The sequence below is a fragment of the Ictidomys tridecemlineatus genome, chromosome 1, assembly GCF_052094955.1.
Source record: "Ictidomys tridecemlineatus isolate mIctTri1 chromosome 1, mIctTri1.hap1, whole genome shotgun sequence".
Lineage (NCBI taxonomy): Eukaryota > Metazoa > Chordata > Mammalia > Rodentia > Sciuridae > Ictidomys > Ictidomys tridecemlineatus.
Genome location: NC_135477.1, coordinates 227,608,422 through 227,632,894, shown reverse-complemented (window position 1 = coordinate 227,632,894; position 24,473 = coordinate 227,608,422). Strand labels below are relative to the sequence as shown.

General features: G+C 35.9%; 1 protein-coding gene and 1 pseudogene across 4 annotated transcripts in view; one reads left to right on the top strand and one right to left on the bottom strand.

The window, feature by feature from the left end:
- The window catches only part of Nnt (nicotinamide nucleotide transhydrogenase), a 93,205-nt gene extending 69,839 nt beyond the window's left edge, over positions 1 to 23,366 (top strand). For all 4 annotated transcript variants that reach the window (XM_013356094.4, XM_005319656.5, XM_013356093.4 and 1 more), the window contains 3 exons: positions 17,968 to 18,086; positions 19,475 to 19,590; positions 22,422 to 23,366. In XM_013356094.4, coding sequence (XP_013211548.2) covers positions 17,968 to 18,086; positions 19,475 to 19,590; positions 22,422 to 22,571 — 385 coding nt within the window. In that variant the 3' untranslated portion in view covers positions 22,572 to 23,366. The remainder of the gene's footprint in view (positions 1 to 17,967; positions 18,087 to 19,474; positions 19,591 to 22,421) is intronic.
- LOC144366053 (small ribosomal subunit protein uS3 pseudogene) lies at positions 14,595 to 15,318 on the bottom strand (annotated as a pseudogene).
- Positions 23,367 to 24,473: the final 1,107 nt, after the last annotated feature.

Sequence of the window (24,473 nt, the reverse complement as noted above, 5' to 3'; positions counted from 1 at the left end):
GAAATATTTTGTTCCTGTAATGGATTTTTCTGTTTTTTTTTTTTTCATGGTTTGCATGTGATTTAAGGATGTAGAGTTCAGTATTCTAGGATTTGTTATGCTTTGGGGTCAAGGAAGAGCCAAAGCATGACATTTGTAAAGTAACAGAGGCACTTGCTTCTGAAGAAAATGGAAATTAGGCCAGCTAAAAGACTTAGTGTGTTTAGTAAATAAATAGACATCAACAATATTGAGCAGTTTCATGTCAGCTTTGTCATTTTTTTAAAGCCATAACTATTTATATCAATGCTCATCCATTGAACAAATAATAGCACAGTTCTTTGTGCCACACACTGTTCTAGGTCCTGGGGACATATCAGTTAATACAACGGAAGAAAAAGCCTGTGGAATTTACATTCATTAGGAGGTGAGGTCGTAAACTTCAAGAAATTCTAAACTGAAGATGCTTATTACCCCCTTGTGTCTTCAGTTCAGATGCCAGTTGAAAAGAACATCTGTAGGACAGGGTATTGGATCACAGTTTCAGAATCACAGCTGGCACTATTTGGTGATGAATTAGCCAGTGCTTCGGGCTCTATCATAGAATGTGGTATGTTACTTTGCATTGGGCCTGCTTTCTTGAAAAACATAATAGAAGAAGGGTGGGTGTGAGGGGGTTATTTGTGTAATTGGGCAAATGTGTGAAACTTTTCATGAAAGAGGAAAAGACCAGAGAGTGTGTGTGTTTTTGCTCACATATATGTTGATTTAGTTATATAGGATTTCCAGTAGTTCCTAGATCAAAGGTTTCTGTTGAGTTATTTAAAAAAGGCAGCTTTTGGGGCTGGGGTCATAGTTCAGTGGTAGAGTCCTTGCCTAGCATGAGTGAGACACTGGGTTTAATTTTCAGCAGTGCATATAAGTAAATAAATAAAATAAATAAAGGTCCATTGACAACAAAAAACTATTAAAAAAAAAAAGATAGCCTTCTCTCCAGATTGTTTGGCTTTATGCTATCCATAGCATTTTGGAGTGGCAAGGCCTGTGCTAAAAGCCTGTGCTTTAGATGCTTTGTAAAGCCTTTTCTAGCTCTGTCATTTAGGTACCCATTCCTTAGAAACTCCTGTCACAGGTATTGCAATGGGCTGAGGAGGAAACCCTCACTGGATAAAGCCAGTATTCCTGTCGGGGTGATATTTTGGCTTCTATTGCCAGTGTTGGTTATAGTAAACTCTTTGAATTTAGTTTCTTCAATAAGATTCCTGTGAATATAGCAGGGTATAAATAAATAAAAACCCCCTTCTCATTTCATGTTCAAATTCATCTATCTTTTTTTACAATTTTTACTTTATAGTGCTCATTAGCTATTGCATTCTAAGAGCCATTCAACAGCACCATTAAAGGTATCCAGGCAGAAAGATGAAATTATGTACGTTTGTAACTGAATCTCTGCAATATGCTAAAGTATAATATTCTAGAGCATTAGTCACAGATTGAATTTTAGTTTTTCCTTTGATACCATTCGTCATGTCTTGTTGCTTATTTTGGGAATAAGAAGAGTGTCAGTCCTGCAGTTTCTATTCTGGGTTTGGTAGCTAGATTAGGTTCAGTGGTGGAAAAATTCAGATTTGGGCACAATTTATAGTTAATCTCCTTGGAGTGGAAAAGGTAATGTTGTGACTCGGTACCGGAGAGCGCTGTGTTGGTGTTTGCAGTGGACTGTTTTACCTGATCCTCTGTAGACAACTTCTCATCTCTTTGGGTGGCCTGTGTCACAGGCCACATGGTCTGATGGAAAATGTGACTGTAGTCTGTCAAACATTTCCTCATTCACATTCAGAGAATAGGCTCTATTATTCTATATTAGAAAAATTGTGCCCCTGAGACATTTTCATAAGCTCTTTGATTTTCATAAATTTTTTTTTTTCCTGAAGAAGGGAAGGATATGGATGAATACCAGATTTCAGAACCAGAGTAGCAGTTCAGCCCGTATGTGCTTTCAAATAAATAGAGAAAGGTACAAAGTATTCTCTAGTTCTGGCTTTTGGAAAGTTCTAGGATTTTTCTTTTTTCCATTTGGAATTGTACAAGTGACTGAACTGTTTCTTCTAAGAAAGACTTTCACAATTTTAGAAAGCTGGATATCTTTCTTTCTGTCTAAGAAGCCTTGCCAGAGAGGATGATTCCATAACTTTTCTCATTAATCAGTTTCTGTGGACAGCAAGTGCCTTGTCGGGAAGTGTTTTTCACTTCTTTACATGCTTCTTTTCTGATGGACGTAGTAGCTCCACCCAGCTGGTCTTAGCCTTTTCACTACCAAGGGTAATTTAGGTTACATTTGCCATGCTGATGTTTTAGGTATATTCCAAACTGACTTATAATTGTTAATTAGAAGTTCTGATAAATGAAAGAAACTTGCCTTTTTAGTTTGTCATATTTTTCCCCCACAGGTGAAATACATCATTAAAAGTAAAATATTGAATCTAGTGACAAATTTTGGTGTTACCTCCATGGATCCTCCTCAGAGTGGAGCCTTGCCACATGCACACACAGGATATGGAAGGTCCTTGAAGGACTCTTTTTTGCATCTACAGGGGGTTCGTCAGCTGTTTTATGACAAGGCAATGTAAACACATTTGGTGTAATTCTTAATAAAGGATTAGTACCTTAGGAATTGGACTGGAGGATCGTTTAGGTCTGTTTTCACCATTAAGGTGTTTGTGGTTTTCCTCCAGTTTGGTCTTAGGGTCTCTCTTAGGAGGGTGGCTGTCCAGTCTATCCCTGTTATGACAGGGGTGCAGGGAAGGTGGTTGTGGATGTTCACATGGAACTTTTTTATCTCAGTGGATGACCTAATGCCTAAGTATTTGAGCTGTGACAAGGTACCTCTCACAGGAAACTTGTTTATACCAGTAGATGCCCTTGTGGCTCTTGTCTAACCTGCACCCAGACTCTTCCTATCAAGATGACCACTCACTAGAAGAGTCCTGACCAGGAGGAAAGTTAGGTCTGGGTGTGTTGGCCAAGGGGAGACACAGGAAGACAGCACAATTAAACACATGAATAACAGAAACACATTTGATTACTTATGGATCCCACAGAGAAGAGGGGTGCAGATGAGGGCTGATGGGAAGATTCCAAGGGGGGTGTGATGTTCAAGCAGTAGGATGGGAGCAAGAGAGGTGAGAGGTCAAAGTTGTTATTTGGACCCAGGATGGTACCCATACACTTTCTTCAATTGGTGGGTTTAGAGAAAGTAGATAGAAGTCCAAGGGACTAACCCTGTGACTTCAGAGTGGCCACCATAGCATATATGCACGATTCATGCAGGGTGTGGGGTCAATGAGGTGAGTCAGGAGAGTTGTAGCTATATGTGCCATAGGTGGGTTGTTGTGTAGGGAAGATATCAGGATGGATCATGAGGAAGAGGAGGAAGAGGAAGAAAGCTAGAAATTGTGTCAAAGGTGACAAAGCTCTGTATGAGGCAGTTAACTCTAATCAAAATGGTGCCAAGGCAACATAAAATTGCAAGTATTCACTACAGCGATTTTATTGATTTATAAATATTTGTGGTTTAAAAACAGGAGTTTTTAATACGTAGATTTAAAATAAGTAGATTTTCAACAAAAAGTCTTTTCATTTTCTCTTTGTGTCTCTTTCCTAGTTAACTGTCAGCCTCCCAAGAGGTTAGAATAACACATTTAGTGAAATTGTGGAATGATAGTATCAGGAAGGCAGAATTCCAAAGTGCTATCAACGTACATTGTTCTGTATACAGTTTCCTTTTAAATGTAAAATAGTATAATAAGGGAAATTAACCCTTTGAATATCCTGAGTGTAGAACTAAATTTTGCACAGTGATTCCCCAAACATAAAAGCATATAATCAAAGGTTGCAAAAAATTCTGGAGGGTTTTTTTTTTTTTTTTTTTTACTATTTATATTATCAAGAGACTGCAAAATGGGGAAAATGCTCTAAGTACTTTAGAAAGGGACCCAGTGGTCCCTGTGGTTTCTTTGTCTAGTTATTGAATTAGAATGCTCAATGCAATAAACCACTAAGAGTGGTTTATTGCTGACCTGGATCTGGATATTTCCATAATGCCAAAAGGAAAATGTAGTGTATTTGGACAGTTGTGGTAGGATCCATGCGGTGAATGTTTTATATTCTTTAACAGCCCCACATGCCCAAGAACAACTGCCATAATCCTCCCTGGTCAGGACATATTGTCTCCATGGCCTGTGATCATGGAAATTCATGTTGCTGTGTCCCCTTTAAAACATGTGGTATCTGAAATCTAATGTGAGGTTGCAAAAAGACTCCAGAATTGGCTTATGTCATCATGTATTACAAAAGAAGCTTTTAAAAATGTGATACTTTAAAAATTGCTCCTTTCCCAAATTTTATCCAGTTATTTGTTGTTCATGAACAGTTCTTAGAGACACTCCTTTATTTTTCTTGGTTAATTTAGAAGGCTCTGAAGAGCAGGTTGTTTCATTAGAGTAGATTATTTCACTTTTTTCAAACTGTGCCTGAGTCTTAGCTGGTGACAGAGACCTGAACTTTTTTATTCCCTGAAAGACTTTTTTCATTTTCATATTTGAAAGAAGAAAATTGCATAAAATGCTGTAGTTTTTCTTCAAGATACTGAAGGGATCACCCTAACTTAATGACATTTACTGTATTTGTCAGGGAAAGCAATTACATTATTTTACCTAATTTATGATAAAAAGTGGCTTTTTGAAATTTGACCCAATCTGCATAAATGTCTTTGTCTTTATACATTGTCTTTTTGCAGTTTGTAGCTAATGAAGAATATTAGTTATGACCAAGTTCCCAGTGAGTTCATTGTTCAAAATTGTTGACTTCAGTCTACCTTAACTATATAATTTCTTTTGTCTTTTGATGTATTACAGGTACAAAAGTCTTCTAGCTTTTATTAAACTATTTTGATATTCACTTTACAAGGTAAAATTAGAAGAACAACCCAGAAAGTATTAGTATTAAACTAACATTTGTTTAATGTAAAAATGAGTTCTTAAAGGTATTATGGGACCATAAGAAAAAGTGCATTTGTTTGATAAATATGGGTGAGCATTTATATTACAAAAATGTATTTGAATAGAATATTATAATTGCAGTATACATTTATTAAAGGCATATGTTGGTTAGGTGCTATTCTGAAGCACTCTGTATGAAAAACTCTTTATATGAGCCATCTCATTTAATTCTCATAATCATCTTTGGAAGAGGTTTCATTATCAATCCCATTGTACACATGAAACTGAGGAGCACAGAAGTAATCGGTCTAAAAGCTGTTGGCAATCTAGAATTCTTAACTAGTACCCTTCTCACTTCCTTAAATTATTTCTCTGAAATGGACGGAAAGTTGATGAGTCAGTGTACCTTACTGGGCACACTGTTGTTTAAATACCTTTCCTCCCTCTCTCCCTTTGAGTGCCAGGTATTGTGGAGACTGATGAATAAGACACAGTTTCTGTACTCTAGGAGCTCCCAGTCGTAAGAGCACAGGGTCTAGTGTTATTATGATGTGGTACGGTAAGGAAGAGAGGCATAAAGAACATGGGAGCATGGAATATCTTTCTGAGGTCACATTGTTTTCCTTCTGTCAAATTTTGTCATGGTCAGGGATAGCTGACTCTGTTTTTAAAGTATGTGCATAATAAAGTATAATTTTCATGGTCCGAAGGAAAGGACTAAAAGGGTGGTAGTGTTTGCATGCTGGGATTCTGGATGGTCTTCATGTGATGATGGAACATTGATGAGCTCTGGCCATCAGTTCTTGGAAATTGCTGGTCTTGGCCAACCTGTGTCTAATATAATTAATTTTCATACACACATTGGAGATGAGCCAGCTTACATGGGCCAGAATTGTTATAAGCGCACACTGACTCATCAGCCTGCATATATATTTCTACAAGTTTAAGTGTGTTCTGTTATTTCTCTCCACACATTGGCATTCTCTTGTAATAATTCTGCATGTTTTTTCCAACCTTAGAGCTTTGAAGTTTAGTGTAATAAATTATTATGCAAACAGATATAAAATAATCTGTCCTTTGGGATATTCAGCATAATATTATGGTTTGCTTGGTGATTACCCTTCACAATTGGCCAAACAGAAACATTGTCTTTTGGCAATCTGTAACTAATCAAGACATTAGAATACAAACCAATATATTTAGAGGTCTTTGATGACTCTGCTGTAACATAAAGATGATAGATAGATGGATTAATTTAATGATGTCAAAGGTAATATTAAAAACAAGTAAAATAATTTTATAATTTAAAAATTCTACCAACAAGGAGGATATAAAATCTAAATCCAGAGTTAAATCACAAGTGTACATTGGGTCATTCAGCTAAAATAAAATCCCTAGTTCATGGGAATTATGAACTAGAAAGGGAGATTTCTGGTAGGCTAAAGGTGACCCTCCAAAATGTACATAACCTAATCCACAAACCTGAGGTGTTATTTTACATGGCAAGAGGGATTACGTACGTAGACTTGATTAAGGTGACAATTTTGAGATAGGGAGATTACCCTGGATTATTTGAGTTGATTCAGTTTTATCACTCAGGACCTGGTTTGGGGGGTGGGCAGTAAGATTCATGTCAGAGAAGGAAATGGGACAACAGAAGCAAAGGTTGGAATGATGTGACCACAAGACAAGGGATGATATAGACTCCCAGAAGGAATATAGGCCTGCTAACACCTTGGTTTTTTAGCTCAAGGAAACCGATTTGGAACTTCTGACCTCCAGTACAGTAAGAAAACAAATCTGTATTGATTTAAGGAATACATTTGTATTATGGGAACAATATGAAATTAATACAGAACTTAAACGTCATGTAGTACATGTTCTTAGTTTTTCTTAAGTCTCACCAGTCAGATTTTGGGAACAAGAAGGGACCTGGGAGAAGCAGGAGAAACACTTTGGATGATCAGAAGGATTTGGAGATTAGGAGAAATTTTTGTTTTCCAAGATTACTATTAACATCTCAGAAGAGCATATGTGAGTAATTTGAGAGGCAGTTGGTACTATAGGATGGAGGTAAAGTAACATCAGGTAGTTGTTCTGGATCCTGGGCTCCTTTTGAGGTGCCTCTCTTTCTTTGTAGTAGTTAAGACCATTGGAGGCAATTCTTGTCCCACCTCTGGTAAGGGAAGATTTGTCTCAGCTACCATAAATCTCTTGATCATGTCTGTTATCCACCATTTTCTGCAGTTATAAAATATTCTTGAAACCACTTTGAACTGAACTGGTCGTGTACATCTGCTTTAGTTAATGAGCTTCTTTCTCTCTGATCCATATAAAAGGAACTTAAAACTACATTTGTTTTAATTCATTAGTAGAAAATCTTTTAAAAATTTAATCCCAGTTCTTTTTTTTTTTTTTTTTTACATTTGAAGATAATTTTCTTTTCATCTGTCCTACGAAAACAAGAAGTATTTGGTCAAACTTTGTTTTATTTGAAAATCACAGTTTTTCTTTTTTCTTCCTAGCCAGTTGATTTATATACATATACATATATATATTCAACAATTTATATAATCAACAATTTATATATATAAATCAACAATTTATATATATTTATAATTGCTTTTACTTTAAGTATGTTGTTTTCTAAGTTTGTAGTAGTCATCTTTCTGTCATTGTAACAAAATATCTGAGAAAATTGGCATATAAAGAGAAAAGGTTTATTTTGGTTTATAGTTTTTAGAGGTTCCAGTCCATGATCCATTAGCACATTGCTTCTGGACATGTGGCAAGGCAGCACATTGTGGTGATAGTGTCTGGTGAAGCAAAACTGCTCATCTCATGACCAGGAACCTAAAGTGAGGAAGAAGAACAGTCTGGGGTGCTACTGTCCCACTCAAGGTCATGTGTCCAATGACCTAAATATCTCCTCTACTAGGTCCTATTTCTTAAAGTTTCTATTACTTTCTAATAGTAACCCTTAGGGACAAAGACTTTAATGCATGGGCCTTTGGGGGGCATTTAAGATTCAAACTACAGCAAAATTAGTAGGTATTTTATGTTCTTCTTGAACCCCATCCAAGCATCATCTGATTCTTTTAATCTAAATCTTGTTAATTAGTTTTTTATCATTGAGTCTAGTCAGTGATAAAAGTAAGAATAACTAAGTAAATGGGAGAAAACCCCTTTAGTTAATATGGAATGTTGATTTGAAATTGGTTCAGTTGAAATACAGACTGGCATTAACTTTGAAAGCAAATCAGCTAATTTTTAATGTGTTTTGATACTTGTGTATGTTTCTAAGAACCTCTGTAAAATTAAATGACTTTTTCAAGTAAAAATGTTTTAAGGTATATTTTGAAATGATTGTTTCATCATTTTTCAAAAATAATCATAGGTCTGCGTTATAATATTAATTATAGGATCTCATCTTTCTTGGAGTGTATTCTCTGTGCTCTTATTCTCTCATACAGTATTTCTTCTTCTTTTTTTATTGTGTGTGTGAATTATACAGAATGGTGAATTTCATTGTGGCCTATTGGTACATGCATATAACATAATTTGATTAATTTTACTCCCCATTGCCTTCCCTTTAACTCTCTTCTACCCTCCTCCTGGTCCCCTTCTACCCTGTTGATCTCCTTTCATGGTGTCTTCCCCCACCTTTTTCTCTCTTCTTTTTCTATAGCTTCCCAGATATTAAAGAAAACATATGGTTCTTATCTTTTTGAGTCTGACTTATTTTGCTTAGAATGATGCTCTCCAGTTCCATCCATTTTTCTGCAAATGACCTAATTTGTTTTTCTTTGTGCCAGAATAAAATTCCATTTATCCATTCATCTGTTGACAGACACCTAGGCTGATTCCATAATGTGGCTATTGTGAACTGTGCTGCAATAAACATGGATATGCATATATCTCCAAAGTATGCTGACTTTAATTCCTTTGCATAAATATGGAGGAGTAGTATAACTGGGTCATAGAATAGATCTAATTTTAGTTTTTTTTTTTTTGTGGAATCTCCATATTGATTTCCATAGTGGCTGTGCTAATTTATATTTTCCCCACATCTTTGCCAGCATTTGTTGTTAAATTTATTCCTAAGGATAGCTTTTCTTTCTGGAGTGAGATTTGCATTTTCCCTGATGGCTAAAGTTGTTGAACATTTCTCCATTTTGTTTGGTTATTTGTACTTTTAAGAAGTGTCTGTTCAGTTTGTTTGCCCATTTATTAAATGGGTTAATATTTTTTGTTTGGTTATGAGATTTTTGAATACTTTATAATTAATTCTGCCCAAAGGGGAGCTAGCAAAGATTCTTCTTCTTCTTTTTTTTCTGTATAGGTCTTTAATTTAATGGTATTCCATTTATTAATTATTTCTATTATTTCCTGAGTTATAGGAATCCTATTCAGGTAGTAGTGGCTTATGCCTGTGTTTCTGGTCCTAGGCCTAGATCTTTTATCCATATAAGTTGATTTTTATGCAGTGATCAGGGATCTGGTTTCATTCTTCTTCATATATAGCCAGTTTTCCCAGCACTATTTGTTAAAGAGGTTGTCTTTTCTTCAATATATCTTTTTGGGATCTTTGTCAAAAATCAGGTGACTCTAACTATGTGGGGTTGTCTCTGTGTCTTATACTTCTTTCCATTGGTCTTTTTATCTGTTTTTATACCAGTACTGTGATGTTTTTATTACTATGGTTCTGTAGTATAATTTGAAATCGGGTATTGTGATGCCTCTGGCTTTTTCTCTTTATGCTCAGGATTGCTTTGGCTATCTGAGTCTTTCACATTAAATTTAGGATGTTTTTTCCTGGTTCTCTGAAGAATAATACTTGTATTTTGATGGAGATTCCACTGAATTTGTACATCACATTGGTAATATGGCCATCTTAATGTTAATTATGCCTATCTATGAACATGGGAGGTCTTCCCACTTTTTAGTGTCTTCTTCAATTTATTTTCTGTTTCATAATTTTCATTGTGGAAGTTTTTAAGCTACGTTATTAGGTTAGTTGTAGGTATTTTTCTAAAGCAATTGTGAATGGAATTCTTTTTCCTGATTTCTTTCTCAGTGGACTTATTATTGGCATGTAGAAAAACTATTGATTTTTGTGTGTTGGTTTTGTATCCTACATTGCTGAATTTGTTTATCAGCCTTAGAATTCTTCTGATGGAACATTTGGAGTCTTCTATATAGTAGGCTCATATCATTTGCAAATAGGGATAATTTGATTTCTTTCTTTCCTATTTGAATTTCTTTTATTACTTTCTCTTGCTTAAATATGCTGGCTACAGTTTCAAATATTATATTAATTAGGAGTGATGACAGTAGATATCATTGTCTCATTCTTGATTTTTGAGTGATTGCTTTCAGTTTTTCCTCATTCAGTATTATGTTGGCTTTGGGTCTGTCACATATAGGCTTTATGATGTTAAGTTAACCTATCCCTAATTTCTTCACAGTTTTTATCATGAAGGGGTATTGTATTTTTGTCAAAGACCTTTTCTACATCTATTGAGATGATTACATGATAAGGGTTCATCGTTTTATTTGTGTGTGCATTATTTTTATTGATTTATGCATGTTGAACCATCTTTGCATCTCTGGAATGAAACCAATTTGATTATAGTGTCTGATATTTTTAATATGTTGTTGAATTCAATATGCTAATATTTTATTAAGGATTTTTGTATCTAAGTTCATCAAGGATATTGATATGTTGTTTTCTTTCCTTGAAGTATCCTTATTCAATTTTGGTTTCAGGGTGATATTAGCTTCATAGAATGAGTTTGGATATGTTTCCTTTCTTCATATTTCATAGAATAATTTGGGGATCATTAATATTAGTTTTTTTAAAGATCTGATATTGTATAGCTTTGAATATGTCTAGTTTTGGGCTTTTCTTTGTGGGAAAGCCTTTTATTACTTCTTCATTCCAAATTGCTTGTTACTGGTTGGTTTAGGTTTTTTTTAAATTTTATTTTTTTAAGTTGTTGATGGACTTTATTTTAATTTATTTTTCTGTGGTGCTGAGGATCAAACCCAGTGCCTCACACATGCTAGGCGAGCACTCAACCACTGAGCCACAACCCCAGGTTTTCTACATCCTCTTAATCCAGTATTGGTAGGTTATATGTGTCTAGAAATTCATAATTTCTTCTATATTTTCCAAATTATTGGAACATAAGTTTTCAAAATAATTTCTAATTATTCCTGGATTTCAGTGGTATCTTTTCTAATAGTGTCATTTTCATCTCTTATTTTATTAATTTGAGTCTTTTCTTTTTTTCTTTTGGTTAGTTTGGCTAAGGATTTGCCAGTCCTCTTTATTTTTTCAAAGAACCAACTCATTGATTCATTAATCCTTTGTAGTATTCTCTTCATTCCTATTTCATTGATTGCAACTCTTACCTTTATTTTTTTCCCCCTTCTACTAGTTTTGGAATTGGTTTGTTGTTTTTCTATGACCTTTGGATGCATCATTGGGTTGTCTTGAGATATGTCTCTTTCTCTCTCCCTTGTATGTGTTTATAGCTATAAACTTCCCTCTTAGAACTACCTTAGCTGTCTCTCACAGATTTTGGTATGCCAGCTTTCCATTTTCATTTGATTTTAAGAATGTTTTAACTCACCCCACTCCCTGCCAATTTCTTCAGTGACCCATTCGTCATTCAAAAGTGTATTGTTTTATCTCCATGTATTTGATTAGTTTCTGTAGTTTTTCTTGCTGTTGATTTCTAATTTCATTCTATTTTGATGCAAAAGGATACAAGAGATTATTTTAGTTTATTTAGATTTGCTAAGACTAATATATTTTTCTAATTTTTGAGAAAGTTACATGAGCAGTTGAAAAGAGTATATCTAGCTGGTTTTGGATAAAATAATCTGTAGATGTCTTTAGAGTACATTTGATCTATGATATAGTTTGTGTCTTTTGTGCCTTTGTCAGTTTCTATCTGGATGACCTGTCTGCTGTGAGAGTGATGTGTTGAAATCCCCACAACTATTGTATTGGAGCCTAGAAATCACTTTATATTGAGCAAAGTTTGTTTTATGAAATTGGTTGCATATTCAAGGAACATTTATGCACATTCAGGGCATAAATATTTATAAGTGTTATATGTTCTTATTGTATGTTCCCTTTACCAGCACAGAATGACCTTCTTTGTCTCTTATTTTGTTAGGAGTCAACTTTGAGAGTTGTCACTCCTGCTTATTTTCAGATTCTGTTTGCATGGAATCTCATTTTCCATTCTTTCAGTCTGTGAATGTCTTTGTCTGTGAGGTGTGTTTCTTGGAGGCAATATACAGTTTGGTCCTGTTTTTTAAAATTCAGTGTGCCACTCTGTGTCTTTTAATTGGAGAATAAAGACCATTTATATTCAATGTTGTTATACAGAGGCATGTATTACTTTCCTATCATTTTGTTTTTTCCTAATGTTAGATCACTGCTAATTCTCATTTGCTTATCTATTTTTTTTAAAACAAGATTTATTCTTTCCTATGCTTTCTTGGTTATTTTTATTTTCTTCTCTGTGGAGGATTTCTTTAAGTATCTTCTGCAATGTTGGCTTAGTGGTCAGAATTCCATTTGCTTATGTATATTCCCAACTTATGTCCTGTATAATAATTTGGTAAACATAAGAGTTAGATGACTTTTGTGAGCTCTAGCAAATTATCAAAACTAGGGAGAGTCTGATTGGTCAGAAGTATAGGAGAAAGCTGGACTTATGATGGGCACTTGAAGTGGCAGCAGTCTTGTGAGATGGACACAAAAGTGTGGAGTCTAATACTCACTTTAAATAGTTAGTGTCACAATTGAATTAGATGATAGGACATCCAGCTTATGTCTGAGGAGTAGAAAATTGGTTTTTGGTATGCAGAAAGCCCACACATTTGGTATTAGATATATTGTGAGTAGAAACACTATTGGACCATCCATGTATTTTTTTGGAATTAAATTCCTCAGAGTTTAAGGGATGCTTGTAAACGTTTTGCTTTGTAACGGAAAGGGTCAGATGAAGAGGCATTTTTCTTTTAAGAATATTCATCTATTCAAATATTTAATGATTTTTAAAATTGTATAGCTTGTAGAATTATTGAAACTATGGAGCACTGTTGTTTTCAAAAAACATTAAACATTGTATTGAAACAGAAAACCCTTCCCGTAACATTATTTAACCCATTCCAGCACACATAAATTCGCCTTTCTCAAATCTTGTCTAAAAAGAGTTCCATAGCCTTTGGCATGATGTGGACTCATAGTAATAGCTATTTAATATTCTTCAGGAAAATTGAGATAAAGTAGCTTGCCTAGTAACACAGTAGTTAATCTGAACTATTAACAAAAGTATCTCTTAAATTGAAGGATTGTGCTGACTATAATTTTATAGTAGTAAAGAGTTCAGACCCTTGATACTGAAAGACCCAAGTTTGTACTGTACTCATAAACGTGAACTGTTACATATCAATTAAACAAACAAACACCCCTAACTTTGAATCCCATCTTCACTATTTACTAAAAATGGTCATATAGCCATATAGCACATTTTAAAAAGTATTAGCTATTATTATAAAGCATATGCCAGTAATCTTTTTCATTTACATTCTTTTTTCTCTTTTTGGACACAAGGGAACACAGCTCCAAAGCCAGTTTATTTAACTGAGTTTGAGTCATATGCCTAAATTCCAATTCTAGATGGAGATTGTCAAAGATTATTAGAGATGGGATAAAATAATATGTGAGAAATCACGTTATAAACTGTATCATAATATAAAAGTGTCAAGTGTTAATTTATTTCAAATGATAAGTTGTTTTTTTTCCTACTATAAAAACTACACAACTTTGGGTTGTTGATGTGGCTCAGAGTGTTAGTGTAACATGTCTCTGGATGCGATCTCTAGTACTGCAAAAAGAAAAAAAACTATACATCCTCGTACAATATTTGAAAAAAACATATAAAAGGAGAACAAAAAAGTGATTACTTATTATACCTCTGCCTAGAGATAATTGTTTCATTTCATTATAGCACTAGTTTCCATTTTTCTTAAAACATAAATTGCTAATTTTGGAACATTCAGTGATCACAGGTAGAAAATTATATAGATAGGAGTTTGATAAGAGGGAATGTCTTTTTTTTTAATATGAAAAAACTGTGTATTTGCATTTACTTTCTATTTACAATATGGATTTCCTTAAACATCAGAAAAAAACAATTTTGACTCCCACAGCTCAGTGGTGGAGTGCATGCCTAGTATATGTAAGGCCTAGGTTCAGTCCCCACCATCCAAACCAAATTCTTCTTCTAAACGTATAATCTTGAACTTTAGGATAATTAATCCAGGTGCTGTCTTGCCAGCGTCCAGTCTTCACAGTCTCACAGGATATTTTTCTGGTTAGCTCTGCTTGGTTCCTCCAGTCTTGGCTCTTGCAAATACTGCAAATATGGCTTAAACCAAAAGCATAAGTAATGTTCTACAGGCCAACATAACTTAGCTTGAATACTGGACAGAAAGTCTAGTCAGGCCTTATGTCTTTGTACAAGATTTTATTAAATGTCTTTAAAGAGCAACATCCATATTCCAGATGTAGCTGCCAAGGAGACCCTGTTATGCAGTAGGGACTAGCTGGGGCATGGCAGTGGCTCTGGCTTCCTACCCTTCTGTTCTGATATGGGGGTGATGGACAGCATCTAATCTTTGGGTTCCATGATGCTCATATGGTCAAGCAGAGGCTTCTTAGGGACAATCTTACCTCTTGAGTCCCCAGGCAGCATGATTTTTACTTTGATGCCCAGCACACCCTGTCTGAGCAGCACATGATGCACAGCAGTGTCAACGTAGTAGGTAACAGGATCCCCACTGTAGATCATCAGCCCATCCATGAACTTCATGGATTTAGCTCTCTGTCCTTGGAGTTTCCCAGACACTGTGGCTTCATAGCCCCATAGCCCTTGGCCCCACTCTCCATGATGAATGGCAGCACACCATAGCAGGCCCTCCATACAGCAAGCCCTCCTAGGAGTTTGTATTACAGTGATTCTGTCTGGGCAATGGCACACAGACCTCTTGTGGCCACCTTTTCAGCATAAATCTCTACATGCCCTCAGGGAAGCCAAATTTTTTCTGAACTACTGTAGTCAATTCCTGGTTCTGCCACCCCTTCTAAGAACATTCTGTGTGTCTTGGTGGCTAAATTAATGATTTCTGTCCTGGTTGGTATAACTTGGACCTCAACTCCAGAGTAGCCATCTTCAGCCAGCTCTAGAGTGAGAAACTCATTTAATTCAGCTTTGAAGACGCCATCAGCGAAAAACTTCTTGGAAGTTTGCATTCAAGAGGGCATGTCTTGATGTCTATTTCCCATCAATTACAAATTCCCCAATAATTCAAACTCGTTGTCACTGATTTTTAAGATGTGGAAAACCATTTGTTATTTATCTGCACAAAATAAGTGGCCATCTTCTAGCTCTTTTTAGGTTTTATTTTTGGGAATGAGTCAGTACCCATGCTATTTAATTTCTTTCCAACAGGCCACCCCTGTTTTAAGAGCAGGAAGGCCTGGTTTGGTAGAAGTTTGTGTGAAAAATGACAGAGGATCTTAAATGACCATAAGTTTTGTGTGAACCAGCAATGTATTGTGGTAGCCATAAATGATAATGAAGACTTAGGCTTCACCAATGGAAGATTTTTGGATGTGATTTTCTTGTTGTACCTTGATGCATCTAGATTATGTCCAGCATATTATATGTACTTTGGTGTTCAGAAGTTTCAGGTAGACATCGACAATGTCAAACAGGCGACTCAGATAGCCTGTTATTCATTGAGCTGTTGAAAGAACTGAGGCTGTTGTGCTTATTTGGCTTCCGAAGACAGTTGAAGGAATCTTCATGTAAAGGTGGGAATAGATTCATTATAGTTCCAGATGGAAAAAAATGAGACAGAGTTTCTCTTTGGCTTAATATGTTTATGTGCACACATACACATAATTTATTTTTCTTTGGTTTAATATAAATGAATACCTATGTATGAATGAATATACACACATACACATACACACACACACATATTCGTATAGTCTAGTATTGGAATAGACCTTAGAAGGGAGTTTCTAGTCACCAAAGGGAATACATTTCTAATCATTGTATTTAAGTTGAGTTGGATGGATCCCAACTAAGTAATACTATAAAATGTGTTTATTCATTGAATTTAATCATTCATTCACTTCTTTAATGTTGAAAAACATGTATACTTAGAGTTAGCCAACTGGACTCTGTTTAGATCATTCTAATTTTGTTAGCAATGTCCAAAGCATCATAATCATCATAACCAGTCAAACATATGCCGTCTTCTCTCCATGAGGCCCATTCACTTTGGCTCCATCAATGTCATAGAGCTTCTTCATAGCCTTTTTGTCCTGGTGCTTGCTGACCTGGACATCTACAATCAGCATGAATGTGTTGTTGTCTTCTGTCTTCTTCATGGTCCACTCAGTGGTCAGGGGGATCTTGATGAAGGGGTAGTGGTCAAGCTTGTTTTTCCTATGGGTGTTTTCCCAAGGGTATTTGAGCTGCCTCTGGAGCCTCAGTGTCTTGGGATGCCAGAAGTGGGTGACATGTGAATCTGCTTTTCTTCTGGCTGTGGACACCTTTCAACACTAACTTCTTGGCCTTCAGAGACTTTGCTTTGGTTTTGGCTTTGGGATGGATGTGAACTTCCTCTTTCACTTTCAGCATCATCTTGGTGAAAAGATAATTCATTTGATTTTTATGGAGTCCTTCCTATGTGCCAGGCACCATGCCCTGTGCTGACAGGGTAAAGGTTAAATTAAGAAACTTTTAAAAATCCCATTATATCTGTGGTTGAAAGAAATTGCTTGATGTTCTTATTTCCTTTGCCTTAAATGTGGAGATCTGATTGTGTATTATTCATTGTCTTTAAAAATTTTTTAATTAATTTTTTATATATGACAGTGGAATGCATTACAATTCATATTATATATATAGAACACAATTTTTCATATCTCTGATTGTATACAAAGTATATTTACACCAATTCGTGCTTTCATACATATACTTTGGATAATGATGTCCATCACATTTCACCATCATTTCTAACCCCATGCCCCCTCTCTTCCCCTCCCACCCCTCTGCTCTATCTAGAGTTCATCTATTCCTCCCATGCTCCCCCTGACTACCCCACTATGAATCAGCCTCGTCTGTTAAACATTCCATTGTATTACTATCATATTTCCTCTGTGATACAGAGTAATGCTCTATACTATTCTCTGAAGGATTGTGGACCTTTATGTGCAATATTTTATTTTCCTACCTTTGAGCTTAAGGGTTAAAGTTGAATGTGGAGTCAGTTTTTGATGGAATAATGTTGATTTTTCATTGGAAAAATTTAATTCCAGGTTGGCTTAATATGTTTTTAAAGATTTAGGATTTATTGCAGGGTGTAGTGGTGCATGCCTGTCATCCCACTACTTCAGAGACTGAGACAAGAGGATTGAAAGTTTATGGTCAGCCTGGGCAACTTAGGGAGACTATCTCAAAATAAAAAGACTGGGGATGTTGCTCAGTGGTAGAATACCCCTGGCTTCAATCCCAAAAAGATTCAGGATTTATCTGAAAGTATCATAAGAGAACATAATGTTTTTAAATGTGACAGGATATTATTTATTAATATTGTTTGAGGTTCATTGCACTTAAAACATATATGAAGGAGTCAGATTCCAGTTACACCCTTAGTTTTATGAGGGAAGTTATAGTTTGTGTATACTATGACCATGAATCTTTAACGTCAGTTTTGTAGATTGACCATCTATCTGAACAAATTCTACTTTTGCTTGAAGAGATCAGATAGTACCAGGAGAAAGCAGAGGTGCCAAGAACAAAGTGTACAGATTTGGAGGTGATACTGGTCTCTGTACATTTTGGCCTATCAAGTAAGGCCAGCTGTTCATTTGTTTCTTGTCTAGGTTTGGAATTCACCCAGTTGCAGGCCGAATGCCTGGCCAGCTTAATGTGCTGCTGGCTGAGGCTGGGGTGCCATATGATATTGTGTTGGAAATGGATGAGATCAACCATGATTTCCCAGGTAAGTGACAGGGATGGTAAGGATGTTTAAATATTCAAAGTGTGAATAAAATGATGTCAGGCTTAGAAAATCAGTTGTGAAATCACTGAAGACTGCCTAGTTGATTAAGCATAATCTCCACAGAGCAGATAGGCAGTCAAAATTAAAGTATTGAATAAGGCACAAAAGATTTGTAAGCAGCATGGTTTAATTTTGTTCCTCTGTGAAGAGCTGAAGGTGGGTGCAAATCCTGAGGTGTAGTACACAGGTGAATCTGAGGTCTGGGCAGACCTGTCTTTTGAATCCAGGTCCTGACTCAGTAGCTATGGCCTTGAACTAGCTAGCTATAGGCTCCTCCGTTACAGAAGTGCTTCTGTTAATGATTTAGTGTCTGATTCTTTCCAGTATCTGAGGTTATACTAGTTTTCAATTGAACCAATTCATGATCAGTGAAGTAGTCTTCTTTTTTTTGAAGTATTAGGACTTCATGAGATAAGGTGCTATACTTCATAGCTGTCATTGGTAGATGTTGAATGGTGATGATATTTGACCCAGGATCATGTTTGTTAAAATTAGACCAGTTCTTTCTGGCAAGTATCCACTGTAAACTTAAAAAAAACAAAACAAAGCTGTTATTTGAAAAAAAATAATAATGAAATTGTATGTACATCTAGATGCACATGGCATTTTTGGCAACATCATAAGATATAGTCTAAAGAGAGAATTCAGTCCACTTTAATTTTATGCCCCTTTTAAAATTTCCCTGTTGCTAAATTATATGTAAAGCCAGCCAGTTCCAGGAATTATGGACACAGCTTTATATAGTACAGACTTTTAGACCATTGTCTTTCAGACAGTAGATTGCATCTTAATTGGTCATTTTAAAAGTTGAAAATGGATGCAGATCTTATAAAATCTTATTACTAGCAAGATCCTTTTGGGATGAAAAAAAAATTATAAAGTGGGCTGGGGATGTGGCTCAAGCGGTAGAGCTCTTGCCTGGCATGCGCGGGGCGCTGGTTTTGATCCTCAGCACCACATAAAAATAAAATAAAGATGTTGTGTCCACCGAAAACTAAAAAATAAATATTAAAAAAATCTCTCTCTCTCTGTCTCTCTCAAAAAAATTATAAAGTCAGACTAGGTAAATCCATTGGATATGGGTAAGTATAATAAAACAGGCTGTAGTCAATAGGCAAGGTTCAATGCAGAACCTACTACTACTTTTTAGCTGTATGACATTGTCTCAGTTGGCTAATCTCTCTGATAAAGCCATTTGTGTAGTGCCTAGCACAAGTGAGCCTCCTAAAAATACTAGCTTTTGCTATTGTTATTATGAAGTCAGATCACTATAATTTGCCTGACCTCCTTTGGTTTTTATATTTTTTGTTTTTTCTCTTTTCACATAGACACTGATTTGGTCCTTGTAATTGGAGCTAATGACACTGTTAATTCAGCAGCTCAGGAAGATCCCAACTCTATTATTGCAGGCATGCCAGTCCTTGAGGTCTGGAAATCAAAGCAGGTAAAGTTTCAGACTTGTATTTCATTCTGATGATCAAAGGTCACTTAAAATATGCACATAGAACTTTCTTTAGTCACTTGATGAGAAATAATGATGCCTTTTAGGAGGCCCAGAATTAAGTATGTGTTTATAGCCTGGTTCTGTGTATCCAGCTTCTGTCTATGCTCTGGCCACCAGAGAACCTGAGAGAAAGCTTCATCATGAGTAGAACCAGATGAGATTATGTGGATGGACTAACAAAATCCGTAACCACAGCTGAAAAAAGAGCTGTGAGCTTTTGGAATGAGTCTGGCCAGGTTCCAGATGGAGTCCAGTGAAGCAGATGGTTTCCCTCTGGGACAGTGAGTCAGCATCATCGCCTTCATATACCAAGACAAGCACATTTTTTTAATTTAATTTTTTTGAAAGGGAATTTGTATGTTGTTATGGAGTGTCTAGCAGAAAGGTGATTTAGAAATCCAAACAATAACATGGCATAAGGAAGCAAGCTCTGCACATGCACATTATTTTGAAAAAAGCTAGTTGCTCGATTTTGGAGAACTTAAAGGCTTATAAATTTTCTTCTGTCCCAGCAGAGGGTATACCTCTTTATTACTCCTGAATCACATCTGCATTTTAATATATATAGCATAATGCACATTTTTCTTTTAATTTTGTTTCATTTTTTTGTAAATATATGAGCTTAAAACAGTATTTGAGATTAGTGTGGGATACAAAATACACTTGTTCATGTTCATATAAAATATTAGTGCCTCAGTAATTGATATTTGAATTTGCAGAATGCATTACTTCACTATTCATGCCGTGCATGAATATATTTTCACTGTTCACATTTCATTAATAACTGACTAGACATTCATCAGGACAGTATCCATAACACATGTCATTAGAAATGTCTATAGTAATCAATACGGATTGACTTACCCCTTTTATTGTGCTTTGTAGGAGCATTCTGTTAGTGATTAGTTCTGTCCTTGAGAGAAGCTGGATTGTTTTTTGAGATTTTTGTCCCAGAACTGTCTGACATTTTTTTTAAACAGTTATCTTATTTATTTATTTTTATGTAGTGCTGAGGATCGAACCCAGGGTCTTGGACGTGACAGGCGAGCCTTTATTGCTGAGCCACAACCCCAGCCCTCTGATATTCTTTAATAGAATATCATTTCCCCACTCAACCTCATTTATTTTAGGATTTGTAGTAGGAATTTATGAATATGGTCACACATTAAAAATCAACATTGATATAAGTAAAAATGCAGTTAAAGGGGCTAGGGTTTTAGCTCAGGGGTAGAGCACTTGCCTAGTACATATGAGGCACTGGGTTTGATCCCCAGCACCACATGAAAATAAAGAAACAAAATAAAGGTATTGTATCTTTCTATAACTAAAAGAAAAATATATTTTTTTATTATGTAAATTTTTAAATTTATATATGATAGCAGAATGCATTACAATTCTTCTTACATATATAGGGCACAATTTTTCCTATCTCTGGTTGTATACATAGTATATTCACACCAATTGTGTCTTTGTACATGTACTTTGGATAGTAATGATCATCACATTCCACCATCATTAATTACCCCATGCCTCTTCTCTTCTCCTCCAACCCCTCTGCCCTTTCTAGAGCCACCTGTGTCCAGAAGGTTCCAATGGGCTCCTTCCTCCCTTTTCCACCTTTGCAGCTGTGACGGGAGGCCTGGTCTCTCCTGGATGGGGAGGGGTCCTGAGCCGACATCTACCCTAAGCAGCTCTGGGGGTCGAGTTTTCAGTCCCTGCCACCTTCTGGGCTTTTGTCCCTGCAGTGGCATGTGGGCAAATGGTGGTCACTTTCCAGACTTGCCGAGTAGTCCCTGGAGGGACCAGTGTGGGGAGGGGCCAAGTGGGATGGTCACCTGGCCCCTGGGTCTGACCTGCATGGGGTGAGGAGCTGAAATTCCCTGGGGTGAGAGGAAGGAAAGCATCCCTTGCACATTGGTCAAGCTGTGGCTATTGGCTCCCATGTGTGTCCTGGGGACTGCAAGACAGGGTGAAAGTAGAGTTGGGGGGACAGGGCAGCTGCAGACAGGAGGCGCTTCAAGGCCCTGAGGACCTGGAAGCAGCTGCAGCTTCCTCAGGTGTGTGACCCTGGCCGTCTCATACCCCAGGCCCTGGTGGACACAGGCTCCTGCAGGGCCTCTGCTCTGTTGGTATTTCATGATTGTTCTGGGGCCTTAGTTGGTCAACCGTAAATGGCGCCCATGCATGCCAGCATGGAGCAAGTGGGTACCTGGGGCTTGCTGAGCCCCGGGGGATGGAGGGTCCTTCTCAGGCTCTGGGTAGCCTTGTTAATGCCACTTGGTGCCAGGCAGCACCAAACCACCTCTGGAGCAGTGGCCGCGTCTCCTTGGACAAAAAAAAAAAAAAAAAAAAAATACATTTAAAACCACTCCTGATATATTTAAAAAATCCCTATACTGAAGACTTAGTAGTGAAGACCTGGTATGCTGTTGCATAGTTTGGTAACTTTCAGTAATATACTATATATTTCAAAAAACTTGAAGGAAGGAATTTGGTTGTGTTCACCAAAAATAAGTAGCATTGAAGAATATAGATATGTTTAGACTGACTTAAACATTATACAGCGTATGCATGTATTAAAATTCACTTAATACCCTACAAATATGTGTAATTATAACATTTTTATATAGCATATAAATAAAAAAGAGAAGTGGACAAGTTATAAAAAATAACAACAAAAAGTAAAGTTAGGGAAGGGCACTGTTTGTGTGTCCAGCAGTCCCTAACCAGGTCTGTTAAAGACACTCTCTCATTTAACCCTTGTTTCTTAGGTCATTGTCATGAAGAGGTCTCTGGGTGTTGGCTACGCTGCAGTGGACAATCCAATCTTCTACAAACCCAACACAGCCATGCTTCTAGGTGATGCCAAGAAGACATGTGATGCGCTGCAGGCAAAAGTTAGAGAATCCTACCAGAAGTAAATATCAAAGCCCAAGTCAGTATCTGATGAGGTTGCTGCTTCGAGCTATAGGAACAGGCAGAAAGCATCAGTGTTTGTGGCTGATCCACATCTGTAGCAAAGCTCTTGGAAGAAAAGGAAGACTGAAGAAAGCCAAGAAGATAGAGGGATATTTTTCAAGAGCAGTGATCCTTCCATTTTATAAAAAAGATTGAAAATTTTGAATGTTTATCTGTGCATAATTTTTTTGGGGCAAAAGAATTTTATAAAAGGAGAAAGAATAACCTCATTTTCGATATAATTCCGCTGGATTTTTAAATTCCCCTTCTGTAACCAAGAATGTTTTCAGAAGTTGAATGTTTAGGATTTCAGGACCTAAAATTTGTTTGGGTCTAAAAAATACAACACAATGTAAACATTGCAAATACCTGCATTTTTGTTTTCTCAGCAGATGTGACTAATTTGAAACTTTTGTCAGTTCCTAAGCTGTCCCATTGCATTTTAACCATAGTTTGAATTGATCTCATTAAATCTGTCTTAAGTTTTCAAACTGTACTTCAGATTCCAGATTTTAGCAGTATATTTTCTCACTTCTATTTTGATACATTAAAGGACTATATAATCTTTTTGAGATGCTGGAAACAAATTATGTGCTTTCTATGTTCAATGAAACCACTTGAAATTAACATTAGTATTTTTGAAAACCCCATTTCCAATTGGAAATCTCTTTAATTTCAATCAATTTAGTACTGTATTAAGTGCACTTGAGTGGAATTCAGCTATTTGACAAATAAAATGAATTTATCATGTTTGCAAAGTGATGCAGCAATTGTTTCTCATGACAAAAGGCTAACATTAAATAGCTCTGTTTTACTAACTTTGGGGGGAAGTCTTACTACTAGGAAATAGATGAAATTAATCTGTCTTAACTGTTTATAAGAATGTTTTTTTTTTCAAACCAGTGTGTCTTGAGGTCTCATATAGTTGATGATATTTGAGATGAATGGTGATACTTTTTTTTTTAAAGCTACTTCTTTGTTTTTTTGAACGCCAGTAAAGATCATGACTTTTATAGAAGTTTAGTTTTTCTTTGTGACTTTAATAATGTGCCCAAAGTTCTCAATATAGGTGAATATGTGGATCATAATTAGAATATCTATTTCTTTATATAATCAAGTTGGTACTGAGTTTCTCAAAACAATTATTAACCTATAAAACCTATCTCTGAGCTAGAAAATGAAATAACTGGTGCAAAATTTTTAATTGTGTTGCTCACATTTACTGATGTACAGTATAGGTTGGTTTGGTATTCAGTTTGTTTTGCTGTGCCTGAGATTAATGGTGGGGTGTGTGTGTGTCAGTCAAAGCAGGAAAGACTCCTTTAAAATTTGTAAGTAATAAACACAATTTGTTGATGGATTTGAGGTCCTTAGTAACCTCAGGACTGATGTTTAACATGAAATTTCTATTAGAAGACATTAAACAGTATATATTCATGTCTTTTTTTCTTCTCTTAAAGTAGTTGTAGGTATAGCGGGAAAATAGTATGTTAGAGTTTTTACAAAAGAGTTCTTGCATTCAATTTAAATTGAAAATAGTGATGCTTGGATTTATTAACTTATTTTTGTCATTTATAGTAAACTTAGATTTATATCATTTTATATTGTATTAACTAATTCTTTGATACCTGCCAAGCCTTAGTCATCCAGTTTTACTAATTGAATTGAAAATTTATGTTCCAGTTGGTTTATTTAATTTTATTGGTGAGGATATTTTAAGGATTTTCAGGTATACAATTCTGAAAAATTTTCAAGTATTAAATTAGTTCTCTGAAAGGTTGTCTTATTAATTATGTCGAAGTCTAAAAACAAAATTCACACACACACATCTACCTACCTGCCTACCTGCTTACCTACCTACCTAC